The 22,685-nt window shown below is 40.7% G+C and overlaps 1 protein-coding gene across 3 annotated transcripts in view; it reads left to right on the top strand.

The window, feature by feature from the left end:
• Positions 1–22,685, top strand: part of LRP6 (LDL receptor related protein 6) — a 128,326-nt gene that overhangs the window by 92,577 nt on the left and 13,064 nt on the right. For 2 of the 3 annotated variants that reach the window (XM_055807434.1, XM_055807432.1), the window contains exons 10-18: positions 2,724–2,950; positions 5,108–5,292; positions 7,023–7,349; positions 10,982–11,184; positions 13,041–13,252; positions 13,450–13,640; positions 18,055–18,264; positions 19,578–19,703; positions 21,041–21,277. In XM_055807434.1, the coding sequence (XP_055663409.1) occupies positions 2,724–2,950; positions 5,108–5,292; positions 7,023–7,349; positions 10,982–11,184; positions 13,041–13,252; positions 13,450–13,640; positions 18,055–18,264; positions 19,578–19,703; positions 21,041–21,277 (1,918 nt within the window). The remainder of the gene's footprint in view (positions 1–2,723; positions 2,951–5,107; positions 5,293–7,022; positions 7,350–10,981; positions 11,185–13,040; positions 13,253–13,449; positions 13,641–18,054; positions 18,265–19,577; positions 19,704–21,040; positions 21,278–22,685) is intronic. The other variant, XM_055807433.1, reaches the window with a different exon arrangement.

Below are 22,685 nucleotides of genomic sequence, written 5' to 3'. Positions count from 1 at the left end.
CTTAAGAATGGATTGACAAATGTGATTTACAAGATTTAGGGGACAGGTAAAAGAGCTTGTTCTAACTAGGAATGGCATATGTTTTTGTTATACTAGCAGCATTCTCTCCTGTAAATCATTTGTATTGAGTTTGCATGGCAAAGTTGTGGTAGCAGGTGGGGAGCTACAGGGGTGCCTTCTGAGAGAAGCTGTTAGAAGCTTCCCCATGTCCAATAAAGCCAATGCCAGCTGCTCCAAGATGGACCCACATCTGACCAAGGCTGAGCCCATTAGTGACAGTGGTAGTGCCTCTGTGATAACATGTTTAACAAGGGGGAGAAGTTTCTGTGCAAAGACAATTGCAGCTGGAGAGGGGAGTGAGAACATGTGAGAGCAACAACTCTACAGACACCCCGGTCAGTGCAGAAGGAGGCAGGAGGTGCTCCAGGCACCAGAGCAGAGATTCCCCTGCAGCCTGTGGTGAAGCCCACGGTGAGGCCAGCTGTGCCCCTGCAGCCTGTGGAGGTCCACAGCAGAGCATATCTCCACCTGCAGCCCGTGGAGGACCTCACACCGGAGCAGGTAGGTGCTCAAAGGAGGCTGTGACCCTGTGGGAAGCCCAACTGGAGCAGGTTTCTGGCAGTACCTGTGGAGAGAGGTGCCCATGCCGGAGCAGGTTTGGTGGCAGGACCCGTGACCCCGTGGGGGACCCACACTGGAGCAGCCTGTTCCTGAAGGATTGTGTCCCATGGAAAGGGCTGATGCTGCAGCAGTTCATAAAGAACTGCAGCCTATGGGAAGGACTCATCTTAGAGAATTTCATGGAGTTCTGTCACTATGGGAGGGACCCCCTATGCTGGAGCAGGAGAAAAGTGTGAGGAGTCCTCCCCCTGAGGAGGAAGGAGCAGCAGAGACATCATGTGATAAACTCACCAAAGCTCCCATTTCCCAGTTCCCCTGTGCCACTGGGAATAGGGAAAGAGGTGGAGGAATAGGGAGTGAAGTTGAGCCTGAGAGGAGGGGTGAGGGGAAGGTGTTTTAAGAAATTTGGGTTTATCCCTCATTATCCTACCCTGTTTTGATTGGTAATAAATTAATTTTCCCCAAGGTGAGTCTGTTTTGCCCATGGCAGTAAGTGGTGAGTGATCTCACTCTATCCTTATCTTGATCCATGAGCCTTTTATATTTTCTGTCCAGCTGAGGAGGGGCTTCGGTGAGCACCTGGCGTCAAGCCAGACTCAACCCACCACATCATTTAAATCTAATCTATACATTTTTACACAAAGGATAAGTTTGCAAAAATTAAGGTTTTTGGCAGGAAGCAGAATAATGCCACATGGCAGGAGGTTGCAGGGATCACAGATGTTTTGTCAGATATGATTAATGGGGGAAGCCTTGTCTTGGGTTGGGAAGTGAAAATGGGGTTTACATATTCATAAACTTATATAGCTACTGCACATGAGACATATTATGAATCATAGGCTTTGTAAAACAGGTTTAGGGTCTAGACTGAGAAATTGGAAAAGGTTAAGGGTAGTTGTTTAAACGTGGTGGCTAATGGAGTGGCAGAAGTCTGTGTATTGTCTGTCTGTTATCAGTGAGTCAGGTTATTCCCTTTGTTTTTCATGGGTTATAGATGTAGTCAGAATTGTGAGCACCAAAAATTAGCTTTTAATAGAAGAAAGTTTTCTGCAGTTGGGTTGAGACTTGTGCCAACAATAACTCATGGACCTTTGCAACTGAAGAATCATAAAAGTTAAAAACACAGAGTTTGAGTTTGAGAGAAGTGACTTGGCTAAACTCTTTAGATATGGTATTCATTTTAGCTGTGTTTGAAAAAAAAAAAATAAAGCAATGATTTGATAAATTTTTAAGGGGGATACAGATGAAGGCTGAGATATAAGCTTCCCTGCTGTGTACTGTCACCAACTGGCATAATTAGCAGGTCGCATCCAAACTGGGAAGTAAGCAAAAAATCACTCTTGTTGTCAAGTTCTGATAGGTTACAAGTATGAGGAGTGTGTGCAGAGTGGAATATTAAGAACACAGGAAGGAAGCCCTTGTATGCCAAAAAGAATAATATCCTAGTGTTATTCCTTTACTTTCAGGCTTGTAAGTGGTCATAGTAAATCAGTGAGTACCTGAACTCTGATATATTATTGAAATAATTCTGACTGTATCTGCTATCACGGGCTGATCCACGATGGCAAGAGTTAAGTCTTTTGAATAAAAGGCCAAGAAGATGCATTTTTAGTGAAGTTAAATTAAACTATTAGTACTGAACACTTGCACTACTGAGCTATATAAGTTATTAGGTTGTTTCCTTCTGTTTGCTGTTCTGTCCTGAACTTTTCATTAGGCTGCTTTAAATAGTGTTCTGTGCTATAACATCGATGCTTTTGTATAGTCATGGGAGAGCCAAAGTATTTCCCTCTCAAAGTTGGCACTGAGTTATTAAGGTCGCTTTGGCATGTAGACTGCTTAACTGAACCACACTAGTTATCCCATTTATTTCCCCAGTGAAACACTATTGTAATTGACACAGAATACAAAGAGTACAGTAGATCGTTGCTTCTGAATAGCGGCATTGTTCGCCTTGCAAGTAAGTAGTGTATTGTAAGATCTTCTTTCCTATGAGATGCCTAAAATCTGAAAGTGTTTAAAATGCAACAAAGAAAACAACAAGCCCAGTGACAGACTGGTAAAAATTTCTAATTTGCCTGTGTGTCTTTGTATCCCTGCAGACCATCAGCAGAGCGTTTATGAATGGCAGCGCACTGGAACACGTTGTGGAGTTTGGCTTGGATTACCCAGAGGGCATGGCTGTAGATTGGCTGGGGAAGAACTTGTATTGGGCTGATACTGGAACAAATCGTATAGAAGTGTCAAAGCTGGATGGACAGCATCGCCAAGTGCTGGTGTGGAAAGATCTTGACAGTCCCCGGGCATTGGCACTGGACCCTGCTGAGGGGTAACTTGTTGATTTAATGTTATGTTTATGAACAGTGAAAAACAACATCTTAATGCTTCCTCTAGGGCATGTTAGTTACACTCTGCATGTAAATCCTGAGAGAACTGAGCTGGGGAATACAACCTGGTAATTTAAACTATGAGGGTTGGAGGAATATGCTCTTAATGTCCTGAATAATCATTAAGAATGCTGCAAAAAAATCAGAGCAGCTCATTAAAAAGGGATTTATATTTAGTTTTTTAATTAACCACAGAATCAAAGTAGCTTTAGGTTTATGGAATTCATTAATTAGAAAAGGACTATAGCATTGAAAAGAAAACATTTATCCTTTTAAAAATGAAGATTCTTTTTATCACAAGTTAAGGTCCAATAAAGGTATTAAATGATTTGACTTGAGAGTAGGGGAGTGTAGCTTTACTGGCTGAGAATGGGGAAGGTGTTTGTTTCTTCAGATAAGGAAGCCTTTTTAGTTAATATGGACAAGGGAAGCAAGGACAGAGAATGAGTGGAAAAAATTATGCCCACCTATCCCCAAAATGAAAGATTTCCTGAGAAGAAACTTCTCAGTTGGAATCAAATGTAGTCGCAAAAGTAGGGCAATAAGCGGGTGGAGGGAGGAAGGAGTGGGGCAAGGCAAGGCATAACTGTTTAGCTTCTGAAATAGCTCTTCTACCATGAAATGCTCATTTGATGTCAACTAATTACTGCAAAACCTTTTTGAGATTATAGCAATGTTGTATTACTCTTATTTTATAAATAAGGGAGCTTCATTTTCTAGTGTCATGAAGTTATCACAGTTTCCAGTGACACTGCGAGAGTTACAGCAATACAGAGAACTTGGAACACCTTCCTCCTGCTCGATTTCATTAAGGTGGTGGCAACTGTCACAGTGCTTAGCTGAATGGAGTTCTGCCTCAGTGGGGCATGCAGATGGGGTTCAGCCCTGACGTGCCAGGGATTGGCTGGACAAGTACATTAGAAGGCATCCAGTTACTCAGTTGTAAGAAAAGGTTGCTATGAGTGATGCTAGTTTTACACTGGTTTTAGTTTTTTCTGAGGGTTATTTTGATTCAATGATTTTTCTCTTCACCACAGGCCAGAAAAAAAAAACAACTTTAATTTGAGTCTGAATGCCTGTTTGTCTTATAGCTGAGCTATGTTGCTGTACTTTACGTGGCAGTTTTTGTGGCATTGCTACCATGGAAGCAATTCTAACACTTAGATCCATGCTTGTACAACATGCAAAAATTTTACGAAAAATTTGCAAGTATTCCTAGTGTCTAAAGAATAACTCGTCCTTTATTATCAGTTTCTGAAGCAACCTTTCCAGCTGTGTGGCTGGTTGAAATTAAGAGTATTTCACGGGTGTTTGTTACTAGAGCTACTAAAGCAGAAAGGTGTAAACATTGGCTAGCTATGTCTCACTTGTTTTTAAAATGGTATTGGCTTTACGTTTTAGAAGAAGTAACTAACTGGCCAGCAAATGTCAAATATACAGCACTCTCTGCTGTACAGTGCCTAAAGAAAATGTAAACGTGTAAGTCTGTGTATCTGCCAAATGAGGCATAAACTGGCATGTGAGTATGTAACGGTTTGTACTTTTGCTCCAGTGGAAATGCCATACAATTTTGTGTTATTCTGCCCTTGGCTGAAACTTAACACACTGTTACATGGCTGATTGACTTAGTTGTGTGGAGATGAGCAATGATGCCTATTAACAAAAGTACCCTGCGTTACCTACCTTTTTTATTCCTTCATTTGATGGACAACTGAATAGAAATGGAAGCTAAGTGTCATGGAAAATACCTTGCTAAATAACGAGATATAAATGAAGGTGCCCAACTTGCTAACCTTTTGCCTCTTAACTGATGTACATGGATTACTTAAGATTGAAGTGCTTTCATATGGAACTTGCTGGTGAAAATCCAGCTCCAAATGGAAAAAATAACCTTGGAAGCATTTTGAGGAAACTTGACTCACTTCCGTGCTTGTATTTTGAAAAAAAACATTTAGCGTAGTGGGGCTTAATAAATGCTCAAATTTACAGCTCTTGTTTGTTCTCTTCTTCTTTCTAAGGATTTTTGTTTTATTTCTCCCCTTGAGTTCTCCTTTGGATTAAATGTGATATTTTTTTTTTTCTTTTGTCCTTTTAATCAGATTTATGTACTGGACTGAATGGGGTGGTAAACCAAAGATTGATAGAGCTGCTATGGATGGCAGTGAGAGGACTACTTTGGTACCGAATGTGGGACGTGCTAATGGCCTAACTATTGATTACGCTAAAAGACGTCTGTACTGGACTGACCTCGATACCAATCTGATAGAATCCTCCAACATGCTAGGTGAGCCCCAGAGCCCTGGGCAGCATTGTGGGGATGCTGCTGCTTTTTCAGTTACCCATGGCAATTTATTGTTTAAATAATGCAAAGATACACGTCTTAAGACAAAACCAGTTTTTTTCTGAACTCACATGCTTTTAACGTTGGCTCCTATAATTGATGTTTATGCAACACAGCATTTAGTGAGGCCTCAATTTTTTTGTAGGTGATATAGTTGCTCACAAAGTTAAAATTATACAAGCTGTGCATGTTTTCAGTTATATGTAGGACAAAGCTGTCAACTTTCAGTGTTTTGGAGAGTGTTGTTTTGCTGTTCTGAAGAGCACTGGCGAATACCTAACAAACACTTCATCATCTGTAGAAAGGTAGAGAGAAAGCCAAGATAACAACAGCTTATTGGACATTTTTCACAATGTAATTTAATACTTTTTTTAATATTTATTGGTATCTTCAGGGTTCAGGCATTTTTTTTTTCCTCGAGTATCCCACACACTAAGGAGCTTTTCCTGGCTAGTGCTGGTCACCAGGGGGTTCTCTGTAGTGCTGGGTTCTGTGTGATTATTTTACAAACTGGTCATTATGGCTAAATGGAGGTGGAATATTTTATTATTTCACTGTCCCAGGGTAATGTACTAAGGACCCAAGCCCTCTCAGATTTACACATCTTTTTTTTAACTTGTCAGCACCCACAGGAGGCTTGTTGTCTGCCACATGACTCAATTAGTATTACCACTAGCCAATATTTAAGGCTAAAGGAGTTAGTCTACTTTAAACAGTATGTTTGCAATAGTGGAACAAAGCTGGAAAAAGATCAAAACAAGAAAATGCATTATAGGAATTATATGTAATATAAAAGCTTTTCTTCGGCTTCTCATGTACTTTGGTGTGCAGTTGGGGCTAGCTTAGTGTTCCCTTGTGTACTGTAGAACTGGACACAGTATTAGAATTTCATCTTTCCTGTGGCTAGTGACAGCAGAGTTGCAAGGCTGTGCATCATCCTCTTCTCTGTGCAAAGAGGGAATGACTTCTTGCTTCATGATCTCCCATTTATTTTCTGTGACTAGACAGCAGGATGTCCCATGGTAATGAAGTGGTTGAAATGGTGTGGTTGAAATCCTTTCCCACCCGCCATGCCCTGCTCCTTAAGGTCTCTAACACTTCCACAGCATACGCAATTAGCTGTTTCCTATCTTGAGTTTCTGATGGCTCCTTCCTGTTACAGCGTTCCAGAGACAGGTTAGGTTAACGTGTGCGTTTCATTTTCCCCCTAATGTGATGTAGAATTTTATTAAGTTCATAACAATTCTCTGTCTGTAAGCAGCTGGCAGAGGCACAAATGCGATGCAAGGGATGCTGAACTGAGAATACAGTGTCAGGGTCCTGTGTCCCCTTCAGAGGGACCCTGTTTGTTTTGGAGAAGGGGGAAAGGACATACTCTTTCTGAGAACCTTGATCGTTTTCAAAACTGAGACTTCTTTACTTATTAAAATACATTCTCTTCTGTGAATGGCAAGCAGGATTAGCACATTTCTGTGATAGGCTCCAAGACTTCAGGATGGTCTTTTGAATATTGCACGTTACTTTATAATTTACTTTTGTAATAATGAAATAGTAAGTTTAAAGTAATTGGGTATTAATGCTTCTGTGCAGGGCACATATCCAACAGCATTAAACATCCTCTTGTTTGTCCCCATATAATCCTGCTTTTTCTCTCCCTTCCTTTGTGGAAACAGGCCTTGACCGTGAAATTATAGCTGATGATTTGCCTCACCCATTCGGCTTGACTCAGTATCAGGATTACATTTACTGGACAGACTGGAGCCGGCGTAGCATTGAACGAGCTAACAAGACCAGTGGCCAGAACCGAACTATCATCCAAGGGCATTTGGATTACGTTATGGACATCTTGGTCTTCCATTCCTCCAGGCAGGCAGGCTGGAATGAGTGTGCCTCCAGCAACGGTCACTGCTCTCACCTGTGTTTAGCAGTCCCTGTTGGCGGTTTTGTCTGTGGCTGCCCAGCTCACTATTCCTTAAACTCTGACAACAGGACTTGTAGTGGTAAGCCATAATGAATGAAAATAAAACAGAGAAGCAGATGGGTTTAGTAACAGATGCAAGTGTTCTACTTGGAGAAAAGATGAGTTTTATTTTTGCGTGAGATGGTGAAGCTTGTTTGCCAATAGGCCAAGTTAAAGTTCATTTCCATTTTGAATACTGAATATGTGTTTGAAAAAGTTTTGGTTCCTTAGCTTCCCTTCCTCCATAGGAAGCAGGATATATGACTGGATAAATATGGCAATAAAAATACGTATTTTTAAATAACGATTATCTAATACAAAAATCCTACTGACTTGTAAGGGAAGGTAGGATATTGAAAGTGAAAAAGTGTCTTATAACATACCAGTATCACCATAAAATAAGAAGAGTGGCTGTTACTGAACCTTCTCAGTGATTCAACTATATCAGTGTAAACAAGAAAGCTCAAAATGCTTTTGATTTTGTATCTGTCAGTCAGACCCTCCTTAAGTGCTTACTTGCTTGTTTATTTATCTGCTTATTTATTTCTAATCTTGCCTGACATAAAGGATATGCGATAGTTTGTCTATATTCTGAACTTTGCATAGCCTTCAGGTGGTCAAGATTTAATTCTGTAGTAGCTGTGTTTACTGGCTGATGAGATGCTGAGACAAGCCACTCGCACCCCTAAAAGTATTTGTTCCCCAGCGCGGACAGGCTCAGCTCCATGGCCTCCCCAGCACTTCAGATTTCTGATCTCAGTGCAGCCAAGCCCCGTTTTTCTTTATTGTTGTGCAGAGTACAGACGGCAGGGCCCCTCGGGCTGTGTGTGATTAGTTTCTAACCAAATAATTCATCCATCTTTCAGTAACTGACTGCCAGTGAAGCACTCATAATTTTGGCAGCCACACTAGATGGCTGATTTCCACTGGTGTCATTCAGATTAGTCAGTGGGTGAAGAGATTCATGGTACAGAGAGACAGATTGTATCTCGTCCACATTATGCATGAGAGATCCAGCTGTTGTTTTAAAGCCAAAAACAGGGCAGCTTGTTCCATGAATGCTACCTCATGACATTTCTTGAAAATCATGCTCTTCTGAAAACCCTGCTTTTACACCCCACCATGTGTCCTGTACTCCTCCTTTCCGTATTTATTACAAGGGGCACTTGCATGACAACTGGATCCTTGTACTCTTAACACTCTCCCACCTTCCTGTAAGTTAGAGGCACAGCCAGCATCTCTCTGGTGGGGACTGTGATTTTTGTAGGGGGAAGAATTTTACTTCCAGCAGAGAATAAGTAGCAAAATGATCAAAGGTCATATTTGCTTGTGAAAATGCTCTTGGAAACAAAGGAAGGAGAAAAATACAGAAAGTATGTTGTGAGCAAATAGAACCATTTCCCCACGGTACAGTTCAGGGCCATTCATGAGGTATTAGGAGTTTTCCTTCTGCCATGTTCAAACCTGGCAACTTTCCAACTTCTCATTTGTAGGTAATTGGAGACTAGGCTTCTCTGCGTATAATTGAATTTTTTGCTTGGCCACTATAATTGGAGCATGTACAGCTTTAACTTTCTCTTGCCTGTTTTACTTGCTTATGTACTCCTGAACATTATTATTAGTCCAAGCCCTGTCTAGAGGCCAGATCCTCCCTTCTGGATTACTCTGCTCATGTGTGCATAGATTCTTTTAATTATGGGAAGGACACACAGCTCTGAGATCTGGTATCTCACCAGACCTACCATGTGTCATGAAGTTTGAAGGTGGTATTACACAGAAGACATGCTCGTTGCACTCCCATTTGCCTGCCAAAAATATAGTTGAAATATGTGACTATTGGGAGGGAGAATGATGAAAACTGGGAAGGGATTTCTGAAACTGGTACTGTTTCAGAGATGTGGGGACTCAATGGGGGAAATTCTGCCGTTGCTTTTTATAATGACCCATCAATTCAAAGGTGGAAGCCACACAATCTTAGGCAGTATGAGTGTGTCTTTGGGGAAAAGTGGAAAGAACTTTAGGTGCTTGTGGTATGTTTACCTGCACTGTTTTATCTTAAGCTTTTTTCCCTTTCCATTACTCTCTTAACTGCTTGGTAAGAATGCTGATGTTTTCTGAACCTATTATTTTGCTGTACACATTCATACAAACTTTGCTTTGCTTTTTTGAGTGCTTTCTTCTACAGTTTAGAGCGAAGTGAAGGCAGCTTAAATGATTGGAGAAACTCTTGGAGGGGAAATACAGGTTTTCCAGAAAGCAAAAATACCTTGCAATTAGGCCTGATTGTTACAGGATGTTAGGACTGAGTGTTAGTTACCAAGGAAACTCCCTCCCCGCCTCCTTTTTTTTTTTTTTTTTTTTCTTCTCTCCAGCAGCCAGAATAAATGTTCAAAGCCTATGCCTAAAATAACAAAGCAAGGTGATGATGTTCTCTGGAAGACTTTTGCTACCTCCCCTTTCCCAGGTGCTGCCTTACCTGTTTTACAGGCTAGATTGAATGAGTGCAGTGTCCCACTGCTAATCTCTCCAGACTTGTGCTATAGAGAATTGATTGTACAGACTTCAGGGAGGCTGCAAGCTGCATTTCTGGCTGCTGGCTCTTGTGCCGTCTTGCACAGCAGTGGCTCCAGGTAGACCATTATTGAAAAGAACGCTGTGAAAAGGGAAAATGCTTTAACTACCTCCTCTGATTTCTGACCCAGTTATGTAATACAGGGATAATTTTTTTTAACGATGTATTAAATGCCTTTTGCACTTACTATAAGATAGGGCTGGTAAACTACAGCTATATGGGGTGGGAATGTCTTTTTTTATGACATTTGATGGTATTTCTAAGAAAAAAATAAATCTTTTGTCCAGGAAATTTTTGCTGGGCATCTAGAAAGCTGGAGCAGAGCATCAGATTTATTTTTTTTCCTGACTGCAGGTTAGCATTCCCATATGAGTACCTAGAAATAAGAGAGATACCTAAGTTTGAGAAGAGTGAATAGATTTTTCTCCAAAAACACAGCCTTGTGCTCACGTAAGGGATTTTCCTGTGAATCAGTAGTTGTTCCATTCCAGTGCAGGCAGAAAGACACTTTGTGGAAACAGGAGTGAACCACTGCAATGGCAATCTTTTTTCCCAGGGACCTCTAAATAAGGAACCGGTGCCGGCTTTTGCTCAGTTTCCTCTGCAAGCAGGAATGTACCTAGCAAAAGGTTCAACTTCAAAAGAGCAGAGCTGCATTTCCCTGGGACCCCTTTAGAAAGAAAATTGACAGTTCTTTGAGAGGCATGGTTGATGGTGGTTCTTCGGGTGATTTTGACAGAACGCTTTGCATTCATTAGTCTTACGACTTACAGAATTCTATTTGCCTGTCGCATCTGTGTTCAGACATTTATAGTAAACAGAGGTCATTTGAAAGGCTTTCCAAAATGATCAAAGGTTGGGATTTTTAGGTTTTGGGTTGTGGTTTGGGTTTTGGGTTGTTTTTTTTTTTTTTTGGGGGGGGGGGGGGGGGCAAAGGAAAAGAGAGAAGAGGAATGGAATGAAATAATAGGTACTACCTGATTATATACAGTCGTTGTTGTTGTTGAGCATACAAATACCCAATGTTATTCCTATGTGTAACCCTTTGACCCTCCTTTTTTTTGCTTTTTTTTTTGCTTTTTTTTTTTTAACCCATCAAGCTCCTACAACCTTTCTGTTGTTCAGTCAGAAGAATGCAATTAATCGGATGGTGATAGATGAGCAACAGAGTCCAGATATCATACTCCCCATCCATAGTCTCAGGAATGTTCGAGCCATCGATTATGATCCCCTGGATAAGCAGCTGTACTGGATTGATTCTCGGCAGAACATCATCCGGAAGGCACAGGAAGACGGCAGTCAGGTATCCTGCGGGTGATGGAATTACTAAAAGATGAGGAAGGCATGCCCTACACCCAACAATGAATAATTGTACATGAATAATTTAGATACACAGACTTCTGTTGATTACTAGCTGTCACTTGGCCAAACAAGTGGCATCTGGAGTTTCTGGAGTCCTCAGCCAACAGTCTGGGAGGTGGAATAAGAAATAAAACATGGAAGACAAGGCCAATTTAAAGATGCTGTTGTTCACAGTGCATTATTTGCTCAACACTGTCTTTTGCCTGGGGGCTGTTGGAAACCCCTATCTGGGAGAAGTGCAACATGGAAGGGAATGCTTTTGGGAGAGATGGAGTGTATGAGAGAGATGGAAGGGTCGCAAATGAGCAGTGGCATGGGCATTGACTTTGAAATGAAGAGCATGGGACTCCGTGAGCACATGGCTGTGTCTGAAGCTGCCCAGGTTCTGGTGGGGGCAGGAAGAGAGTTATCAACCACCGAGCGAGGAGGCTGAAACTAGTGACCTGTAGTGAGATGTACCAGGTTTGGGAAAATGTATTTGACTGGGGGATACAGGAAAAAATAGAGCAGGGTAGAAGGAAAAAGGTGATGCAGGTTTAGTGAGGTTCGTTGTGAGCAATGACTGCTTACTCATTTTCACATTTTCAAATAGGGTTTTTTTTTCTTCCTGATCTTTTGAAAGAGGGAGGAACAGAGACTAAGATGAACAACACAGAGGTGCTATATTCAGTTTAACTTGTAAGACAGTGTGGTTTCTGTTGGTGGGTGTGGTGGTAGTTGGATCCTGCTGAACGCCCTTCAGCCTTAACTCTTAATTTAGCAATGGTTTTAATTTTGGAATATCTAAATAATTTAACACCCAAAACTAGTCAAAGGCACCAGGGTTTTGCCAGCTTCAGCAAAATAAACAAATGTAAGACTTGTAGGCACACCCTTTCATAGAGGTGGCAAACCAAATAAAGTTAGGCAAATTTTCTGGTGAAGTTTAATTTGAGGGTGAGAGGGTGGAGGCTGCTCACCTCAAAAGCATGAAGCTTTCCAAAAAGATTATATAAGGCCATGTTTTGTGAGTTACTGATCTTGTTCATACTTTTTTAAAAGTTCATGGAAGATGTCAGTTAGGTTTACCTTTCACTATAGGGACACTACGTAGTTTCTTTCTAAAGAAGAAAAAAGAATATTAAAAGGATTGTGAAGTCCAGAGGTCTGGACCAGTAGAAGGCAAGAACTTTGAAGCAGAAGGGTGTTAGCTAGAAGTGCTCCAAAGTCACTGTCAAATGCTAGTTGGTGTCTTTTCTGTCTGGCAGACTTGCCTTCCCATTTATTATTCATCCTTACGTTATGTCCCCAAAGTGTGGTGGCAGTGATGGTGGCGAAGAATTAGGCAAGAATTTCAGGTGCTGTCTGGCTTGACTTTGCCCGTGTTTTCATCTGTTCGGCTGCAGCTTTGAAAATTAGGGGTGACGTGTTTCTGTTGTAGAGTGCTAAATGTGCTGGGTTTGGGTATATCCAGCTGAACTTAAGAGTTGTCAAAAAAGCAGAGGAAATGCGGAAGCTGACCCTGCTGTTTCAACATAGAGATAATTTGGACTTTACTGGTCAAACTTGCTAAGTCTTGTGAGTTGAACCAACTTACATTATTGCTGTTACAACACACCATCAGGACTAAGTGTCTATACCTGATCAAAGGTGTTGGTGGGGCAACTGGACCTGGGTGTCTCCTTGCTTTATGATAGTGTTTTAGCTGCCTCCTTTTCCTGAGCAATAGTTTGATGCGGTGCAACCATAGCAAACAAAATTGCTCACAGTAGATCAGATTAAATGCACTTCTGTGGATTGTTTTTCTTTCCTTTGTAGAGCCTCACTGTTGTAACAAGTCCAGTTCCCAATCAAAACCTAGATATGCAGCCTTATGACCTGAGCATTGACATCTACAGCCGCTATATCTACTGGACCTGCGAAGCTACTAATGTGATCAATGTGACACGCCTGGATGGGAGACCCATGGGAGTGGTGCTCAAAGGAGATCAAGATAGGCCCAGGGCCATTGTGGTGAATCCAGAGAAAGGGTATGTAGCTGAAATAGTGATGTGGGGAAATTCAGGCTGAGGGTCTTGAGAATGAAATTGTTTCCTTACTACAGGTTGGTTTCTGTTTGTCAGAACATAAATTATTTTTGACATTTGTTAAGATGACTTGGTCATACAGCGAAAATGTGGAAAGATCAAATAATCTTTTTTTTTAACTCTAATCATTCCTATTCCAGATACATGTATTTCACCAACCTACAGGAAAGGTCTCCTAAAATTGAGAGAGCAGCCCTGGATGGAACTGAACGAGAGGTCCTTTTTTTCAGTGGTTTGAGCAAGCCCATAGCCTTAGCTATTGACAGCCAGCTAGGCAAGTTGTTCTGGGCTGATTCAGACCTGCGGAGAATTGAAAGCAGTGACCTTTCAGGTAGAGTAGCACTTTAATTCAGTGATTCATTTGTGTGGTGTGGGTGTGGGGGAATGCAGAGAAAGGTGTCTTCTTTTCCTTCCTACTATAAACAGCCTGTACTGTGATTCTAATCGGTCCCTGAATTCCCAGCCAGGGAATGTGCATGATTCATGCAGTGTGCCTTTACAGTTTCATGCCTCTATCTATGATTTGCATTATTAATTACTACACATGCTATTTACTTCAGTTTCTCACTGCAAGACCTTTGTGTGATTTCCTAAAGTTAGTTCATAAACACATTGCAGCAGTTTTGGAAAGGGGAGGGAGGGGGTTGTTTGTAAAAGTATTGGTTTTGGTACAGTAATCTGTCAGTCAGAGGGAAGTTTCCTGTTAGTGTAAAAATCTTTCCTGCAGAATTAAAGCAGCAGGTGTGCAGGTCACTTAGGTACCTGTCAGTTAGGGTGAAACGATGTGAGAAGGATAGAGCAAATCTAAAATCTCTCTGTACTGAAAAGGCAAAAAACTCCCTCTTCCAGCTGTGGAATTCTCTTTGCCTGCTCCCTAAGGTTGGCTTGTCTGACCTCCTCTATGACTTGATTCAGCTCACTTAACCACGTAAGCAAAACGATAACCGAACAACAATATGTGGAAAAAGAAGTAGAGAACAGTGTTCTATTGGTTTGGAAAGCTGAATTCATTCAGGAAAGAGTCCAGCAAGGAACCAGAACTGGAGCGAGAGAAGAGGGAATATCATACAGTCAGACTGGGTGAGACAGACTGAGATGTCTCTTATTTGCTAGCTGGATCCAGCAAGCTGCTGGATCAGCTAGCTGCCTCATGTGGCTTCGGTTGTAATTTGTTGTGATGCAAATTGGGGTGGATGTTGCTGCTGGGAGTGACAGGACTTTGAGTGACAGTGACATACCCATCTCTGTTAGGTGGTGGGGTATATGCCTCCCTCATGCTGCTGCTAGTGGAGGGCAGTGGCAGAATTTTTCCTTCCTTTGCAGTAAGTCCGTCCCCAACTTGAATAATGTGTGTCATCATACTTCAGCTGAGTGTTTTCTACTCTTAGAAGCATAAGTACATGTGTAAGGAGATAAGGACACACTTCTTGCAATCTGTGAGCAAGTTTGAAAACTTAACAAAAGTTATGGTAGTTTGTAGTAATGTCTTTTGCTGATGACATGATACCTTTGTTCAAAGTAGCAGCATGTAATCCTGTTGACACCACGGTGATTTTCAGCTTTTTATTAAGTTGCTAAAATAAGCTTTTGTTTTGGAAAGCATTTCAGTTTTCAAATTCTTAGGATCGAGGCTTAGCAAGATAGTAATTCTTTTCAGTGATTCACATGGTGTGTCACTGGAAGAGTCAGGGTCACTAATGAACTGCAATATCCTGATTGTTTACTATTTTAAAACAAAGGACATAACCTGAGTTTGTAAACTATTCTTAAAACAATGTAGTATGATGTATCTCGGTGTGTTCTAGGCTATTCCAGATCCAGGGTGTGCATGAGTAAATGGGCAGCTGAACATCACACATACTTTGTTTCTCTCCTTGTATCTGCCAGAAATTAGGACACCAGAGAAGGAGATTGGTCTAAATTCTAATTCAGTCTGCTTTTAATGATTCTGTCTTTTTGGGTTTTTTCTTCTTAAACACGTGGCTATTGGATCCACCAATGTTGTGTAGTAAAAGCTCACCATATTTTCAAAGAACACAAAGAAAAAAAAATCATGCCAAAACCTCTCCTGCATTTTGGCATTTGCACTGCAAAATAGACTGTTATAATCACCACGATAAATTGCTAACTGCTGAGATGCATTCCTGTGCCTAGGAATGCTGATTAATAGGCTCTTTTGACTGGCAGAGTAATTCTTCTGCATGTTAGCTTCTTAAAAACATGTACTGTCTTTTGCTCTGTCAGCTCTGTAGATGCCAGTACCCATAAAGAGAAGGAGAGCTAGAATGTCGTTTATGTGATGCCGTCCTTCTTTTCCTCCCTGTCCTTCAGGCATGCAGTTAGGACTTGGTTGTGCTGCCCAAATGGGAGATCCTGTTGAAGCTAACCAGATTCTTCACATGATTAAGGGGTTGTTTATGAAAAAATGACTGGAATTAGCTCCCTACCATGGAAACTATTTGGAAATTAGTTATTCTATTCCAGAATAATTAGTGTAATTTGGAAATGTCTAATGATTCTGGAATTAAGTAATTTTTATTTGGAAATAGTGAGCTGTGGGTGTGTCCTGATTTTTGTATGTATTTGTTTTGAAGTCTTTTTGTAAAAGGTATTGCTGGAGAGAGAATGGTGATGCCAGGAGACAAAGCTCCTCTTAATCACGTCTCCCTTTCATCTGACATTCCCAATAAAGGGGACTAGCGCCCTGATGAGCCAGCTTCAGATTTTATTGTTGGTTTATGGAAGGAGGGATTTCAGTGTCTTGGTTTAGTCAGAAATAGTCAGTTACATTTGGTCACAAATATTAAAAAGAAAGATTAAGACATTAAGGGAGTGAAAATTTTAAGCTTCAGAGCTTTAGGAGCATACTGCAGAATATTGTTGTGATTGACATGGGCAGGGCAGAGCAGGGCATTTACAGACTACATTTGGGGAGGTCAGGGTCTTAGTTTTAACTATATTCCTTCCTGTCATCTTTGAGTTTTCCCCTATTCCCAGCTTAGCTTTTCTTCTCCTTGAGATGCAGGTTGCTGTTCCTTACCTTTTCCCTATACAATGAGTCATGTTCATGAGGATTAATAGACGGTTGCAGTTACTTAGTTTGAGTTACATCACTCAGTGTATTAATTTCTACATCAGTCTGGGTATAGCCTCCTACAGAATCTATAAACGTCTTTTCTTAATCAGATCATTGCTGGTGGTGTTTCAAAGTGGTGGTGAGAGCCCAGTCTAGCTGAGGATTAATATTTGATACCCCTGTTCTGTTTTAGATGTTACCACTTGCTAAATGTTTGGAAGGTTACTTAACTTCTGAGCTCTGTGCTTAATGAAAAGGAGATTAATATAATTTTCATAGCTGAATTTGTTTGTAAGTCATCATCCCTGACGTACTGTTGATTAAATTCTCAACTTATATACTCTTATATTCTCTACTATACTTATATTCTCTACTTCAATAAGTAGAACTTATGCAGACTATTACATCATGAAATATATGTGTCGTTTGTCCCATAACATTATCTTGTGTGCATATGGTAGAGACGTGGTAGATATTTTTTTTTTTTATTATTCTGTGGAAAATATACAGGACAAAATATAAAAAATTACTAGAAATTGTTTTGTGGATGAACATATGCAAAGCTATTGTTTGCTGTAGTAAAAGGGAAAAATAAGCATAGCAGTGAGCCCCGATACCTGAATTACCTGGATTTATATGTACATTTTCAAGCTGTGGCCTAAGTTGTAGCTTGTGTGATGTTGTCTCAGCATTTCAAAATTGAAGCAGGTTCCTTATGTTTCTGAATAATTTTATGTTCGGAATCTCATAAACCTCGCTGAATATTTGAGCGTTAGTGACCATGTCCTATCGTGTAAAATAAAGCATGGATTACACCTCACTCCTGTTCTCTCAGGTTTTGAATAGCATACTTTCCTTCTGTGTGTGAGTTACAAAGTTTTCACTGTCTTTGGACAATCTTTAATGACACCTTTAAAACAGCTGTGGACTGTCTTCTGTTTATGTGGAGTGTTAGCCGTGAAATGTGACAGTTGCTCTTGACTATTTAATGCTGGGTAATTTGGCATAAAAGTCAACAAATACTCTGCAGAGGTATAAAGCCTCTTGGCTGCTACTGATGATTGCTGAAGAAATTGAGGAAAGCAAATCTTCGCTAGGAAGAAACAAGTGTTTGCCAATTTAGCATCAAAACCTTAGTGAAAATAATGTAGTTGAAAGAATATGAGTAAGTCAGAAGTCAAGTGTTTACCTTAATCTCATCGTTCATGTGAGAAGTACTAACTATCTTGTCTTCATTTTGATTTTATCTTGTATTAGTTAACTCAAGCTAATAATCCGTCTTCTTATTCCCTGTTGTATGCCAAGACAAAGCAGCTAATCTCTCCAAAAAAGGACAAAAGAATGAAAAGAATTACCAATTTCCATCATATTGATAAAGACTGGAGAGGCTCATGAGAGCTGAGCCCCACAACTCCAGATGCTTGTTAAATACAGTAAATGTATTTGAAGCTCAAAAATTGTTGTCTTGATGAAAGCAGAAAAAAAATGATCATCTGTCTGATGCACAATGCATCAGTCTTGCATCAGAGGACCCAGGGTTGGTTGTGCTTTTATACTAGGCTTACCTGGTAGTGTAAAAGGAACAGAAGGTAGTGGAGTAGTGTAGAAAATGTTTGGATAGTATTTAATTTTATTCTAGTTGAGCTAAACTACTGTTTCCTTTCTGCAGGTGCTAACCGGATTGTTTTGGAAGACTCTAATATCTTGCAGCCTGTGGGACTAACCGTATTTGAAAACTGGCTGTATTGGATTGACAGGCAACAGCAGATGATTGAAAAGATTGATATGACTGGTCGAGAAGGACGTACAAAGGTCCAAGCCCGTATTGCACAACTCAGTGACATCCATGCTGTGAAAGAGCTCAATATTCAGGAATACAGTAAGTGCAGTCCCTGTTTGCAAGTGCAGACAGTGCCTGTGGGGCTCAAGCCAAGGAGAGGCTGCAGCAAGATGAGCCTCTTTTGCCTTGCCACTGATCGATGCCAGTGCAAATCGAAGGGTCCAGAAATTGGTATCATTTTGTGTCTGTACATTGCCAGGATGCAATTAAGTTTGTTTCCTTCAGGCAGTTAGCAATGGACTGGAAATCTTATCACAAACCCAGCATCACGTTTTGTTGCTGATGACAACTTTATGGGTAGTTCCATACAGGCACCTGGCATTTGACAGTGTAGACACAGAGGAAACGTCCTGTTATTCCTAGTGGAGGATTTTGTGGATCACACTAGTGAGTCATTATTAGGTGTTTACTCCATTTAGACAAGCACAGCTCTCAGGGCCTTTTACTTAACAATAAATGTTTCAAAGGCAAGGTGAACATTTTTGTTGGTGCCAATTCATATTAAAAGTAAAAGACAGAAGAGCAACGTTGCATTGCACTAAGGAAGTGTGTAGTAAATAACAATTTGTGTTGAACACGGCTGCACTTCTACCAGTTTTCTGTTTACCAGGATATATCCTTCCCCCCATCAAAAAAATGTGCTTGAAATGATGGGAGCTTGATGGCTAAAGCAGTGGAACTGCCATCATCCTGGAGGAAATAGGCCTGGTTAATAGGCTGTGGTGCATGCCTTGGAGAAATATGTAGAAAAATGTCTGGGGATGTTTAATTAAAGCATCAGTGCAGACTACTACTAGTTTTGTTTGCTATTAGTCTCAGTAAATCTGTCAGGAGTTCCAAGAGAAATATGTTGTCCTTATTAAACATTAAAATGAAGAGATATATTTATCTAGAGCATGTTAATTTGAGTTATAGAGACCGTGTGGAAGCTTCAGAATTCATAAATTAGAAAAGTTTACTTTTCTAATGGTCTTTGATAGAGAAAAAGCAGTGTGGAATCCAAAGCATCTTTTCATATTACTAATGTTACTATTTTTGCTGCAGAGAACTAGTTCTGCCTAACACAAGAAGCAAAATACTCTGGCTACTGTTTTAGTAGAACCCATGGTATGATTCTTACCTTGTTTCAGATAATGGACAGTTACCTATGTGTGTGGTAACTATTGCTGTGTGTAAAGGGAAAAGATACACAAAACAAAATACAACTTTTTCTGAGTTGTTTTTAGTAGTGCTCTCCCCAGGGCGAAGGAAGTAATGAAGGGAGTCCTGTGAGTCCAAAGAAATCACTGAAAGGTCGGAAGAGAGGTGGGGATTTCTTGTCAGCACTTGCCTGTTTTACTTTTAAATCACAGGACAACATCCTTGTTCTCAAGATAATGGTGGCTGCTCTCACATTTGCATCGTGAAGGGCGATGGCACCACACGCTGCTCTTGCCCAGTCCACCTTGTTCTGCTGCAGGATGAGCTGTCCTGCGGAGGTAAGTCCTTCCCGTGCTTTGTGTCACCGAGCTCTCAGCTTCTGGGTTGGAGGTATGTCTCCATCTTTAAGGCTGGCTTCTGAGCAGAAAGAATGTGGCAGTGCCCCAGGTGCTGTTACACGCTTTTACATGGTGCCTCTTTGCCTTTCCCTCAGCTAAATGCGCAATTACTGAGGAGGAGTAAGAGAAAATAAAAAATTCACTCATTGACTGTTGAATAAGAATTTCTCTTCATCCTTTCTGCTGAAGACCACTGAATTATTTCAACTTGATTTTTTTAATTGTATGTTTTTTATAACATTTTTTCTATCATTCTGTATGTTCTTCTTTTTCAAACAGTAGTAGCTTCTCATTCTGGCATATTGCGTCATGTCTGTGCCATTTTATTCTTCTCTGTTGTCCTCCTCAAACTCACCCTGTGCATGTCTTTCTCAACTGCAGTCTCAGAAGGGCAAGTTGCCCCCTCCATGGCGATATGGCCACTATAGTCTACACCCTGCTGTCTCCAAGGGTGGGGTTGAAATGGGGGAGAGAAGAGGCACTTTGGTACTTGCGTCTCTTTGTGCCATCATACTGAATGAATTTATTATGCAATCTTCTTGCCATCAAGGCGACGTGTGGTCTCACAATGGAACAAGAGCTAACATAAACCAGATATTTTCTCAGAGCAAATTTAATACCAGGCCAAAAAGGGGGGGGGCGGGGGGGGGGGGGGTGTAAAAAAAAAATCCACACACACTTACTGCATGAGATTAACAGTTACTGTAGTAAATGTTAAATAACCGCTCACAGCTGTGTTGAGATAGTGGGAATTGACTAGATGGAGCAGTTTTTTGTTGTTTTAAAGGAATTTTGACTGAACAGAACTGTTGAGGGCACATAACTAGACACTGAGTCACAGTGCATCCATCTGCAGCGCATTACATCTTTTTAACGTTTTCTATGCAATGACTGTTGAACATTTAAAAAAGTGAGCCATCAGCTGCGAATACAGTGGTGTTGCAGGAAAGCGAAGACTTTTGAAGACCTACTAAGAGAAGCGTGTAAGAAGCTGAAGTGGGAAGGGAGGAAAATAATTGTGTTTTGAGTGTGCATATTTCTCTGTTCCTCTTGTTCTTTGTCTAATGAGCCTCCATCAATGTGAGCCTGCATCAGTCACATGGACTCAAGATCTGCACAAATGACTGTGGAGGCAGTGGGGGTAGAAGTTCTCTTATGATCTGGCATGTTTGTCATCTTGATAAATGAAAGCAGCTGAGCTCTTGTCCTTACCTGTCCTGATCTGCTGTTTGTTCATCTGGATTTTTAATTTTTCTTTGTTTGCTTGATTTTTAAAGAACCGCCAACATGCTCCCCTCAGCAGTTCACCTGTTTCACAGGTGAGATTGACTGCATCCCAGTGGCCTGGCGCTGTGATGGTTTCACTGAATGTGAGGACCACAGTGATGAAAAGAACTGCCCAGTGTGCTCAGACACCCAGTTCCAGTGTGAAAGTGGACAGTGCATAGACAGTGCCCTCCGGTGCAATGGAGAAGCAAATTGTCAGGACAACTCAGATGAGAAGAACTGCGAAGGTACAGAGAATCTTTTGAAGTGTGATGAAAATAGAGCTGTCACAGGGACACTATGATAAATGCCAAAGTTGTTGCTGAGTAGCGTTTGGAAGGATCTGAGGTTCTGCTAGGTTTTATACTGTCTATTAAATAGGAATTTATTTTGCAACTCCATACTTTTGTTTCTCCACCTATGAAATGAAAATAACACTGATCTCCTGTACAGTGGTTTAAGCTCTGTTTGTGAAAATTTTAAAAAGGGTATGTTTTTAAGCTCTAAAGAATTGGTAACTGGGAGCAAATTACGAAGTGGAGCAAATCCTTGCCGTAGTTTTTTGTGTACCTTGTACTGAGTAAAAGTCTTAAGATTGTTTATTTTATACTACCTGAACAAAACCAAGTTAAGCATTTCTGAGTAAGCAGGAGTGAGAGACAGATGACATTTCTGGAGACCTCTTCTTCCTATAGAGCACAGCAAAAGAGAGTACTTAAGCCATCGTTACAGAGGGAAGTGCTATTGCAGAGAGTTAGGTTCTCTTAATTTTAGGAAGGACAGGTTGTGCTGGTGGAATCTCAACTACCCCACCATTATACAACGTGAAACATGAGCAAACTCGCCCTTTCACCCACTGTGCAAGTAGTGAAGACTTGTAGGGACAACTTGTAAGCTTGAAAGGATGCCTCTTCTCTATATCCTTTCAGTACATTTTTCTTCTTTGAAGAGACTGTCTAAGGGTCTTTGAATCAAGGCTGAATTTCTTTCCAAAAAATGTGCTCCAGCTCAAATAAAAACATACAGACTGATGCAGAAATTCCTGTGTGATGAAAGGTGATTTTTAGCCAGGTGACGTGCTGACGTGAAAATACATTGTGCAAGTCAGCTTTCCAGCTGCCATCCAGCGACTGGAGATACTAGACCAGGGGCTGTTTATCACCTTCAAAGTGGCCCTGTTATTCAGAGTATTCAAGTTGATTACAGAAAAGCCTTTAGTTTAACTTTTTAATTCAACTGAAGTCAGACATAATTCCTGGATTTATGAGAAACAGGAGGCAAAAATACATGTAAACAACAACAGCCAGCACCTTGCCTGCAGCACCTTTTTTCCCAAAGTGGTAGCTTATTTTTTGAGTGTACTGGCAAAGATCCAGTTTTATCTTCTGTCTTTCATTTCAGTTTAAAAACATAATGTCAAGTGAAATATATTGTCCTATGATCAAGGAGTTTTCTGGTTTACAGGAAGAGCACAAGGACATTGAGAAACCACATTTATATATCTTAAACAATCTTATCATCATGTTTTGGCATATTTATTTTTAATAACTTAATTCTTCTCTCTTATATTACAGTAAATGCTTAGAGTTGGAGATTCTTAGAATTATTTTGCAATAACCATTTCCTGGGATAAGTGTCTGTGTTCTCAGTGGCCTT

The sequence above is a fragment of the Falco peregrinus genome, chromosome 6 (assembly GCF_023634155.1).
Source record: "Falco peregrinus isolate bFalPer1 chromosome 6, bFalPer1.pri, whole genome shotgun sequence".
Taxonomy (NCBI): domain Eukaryota; kingdom Metazoa; phylum Chordata; class Aves; order Falconiformes; family Falconidae; genus Falco; species Falco peregrinus.
This window is presented reverse-complemented; position numbering and strand designations above follow the sequence as displayed.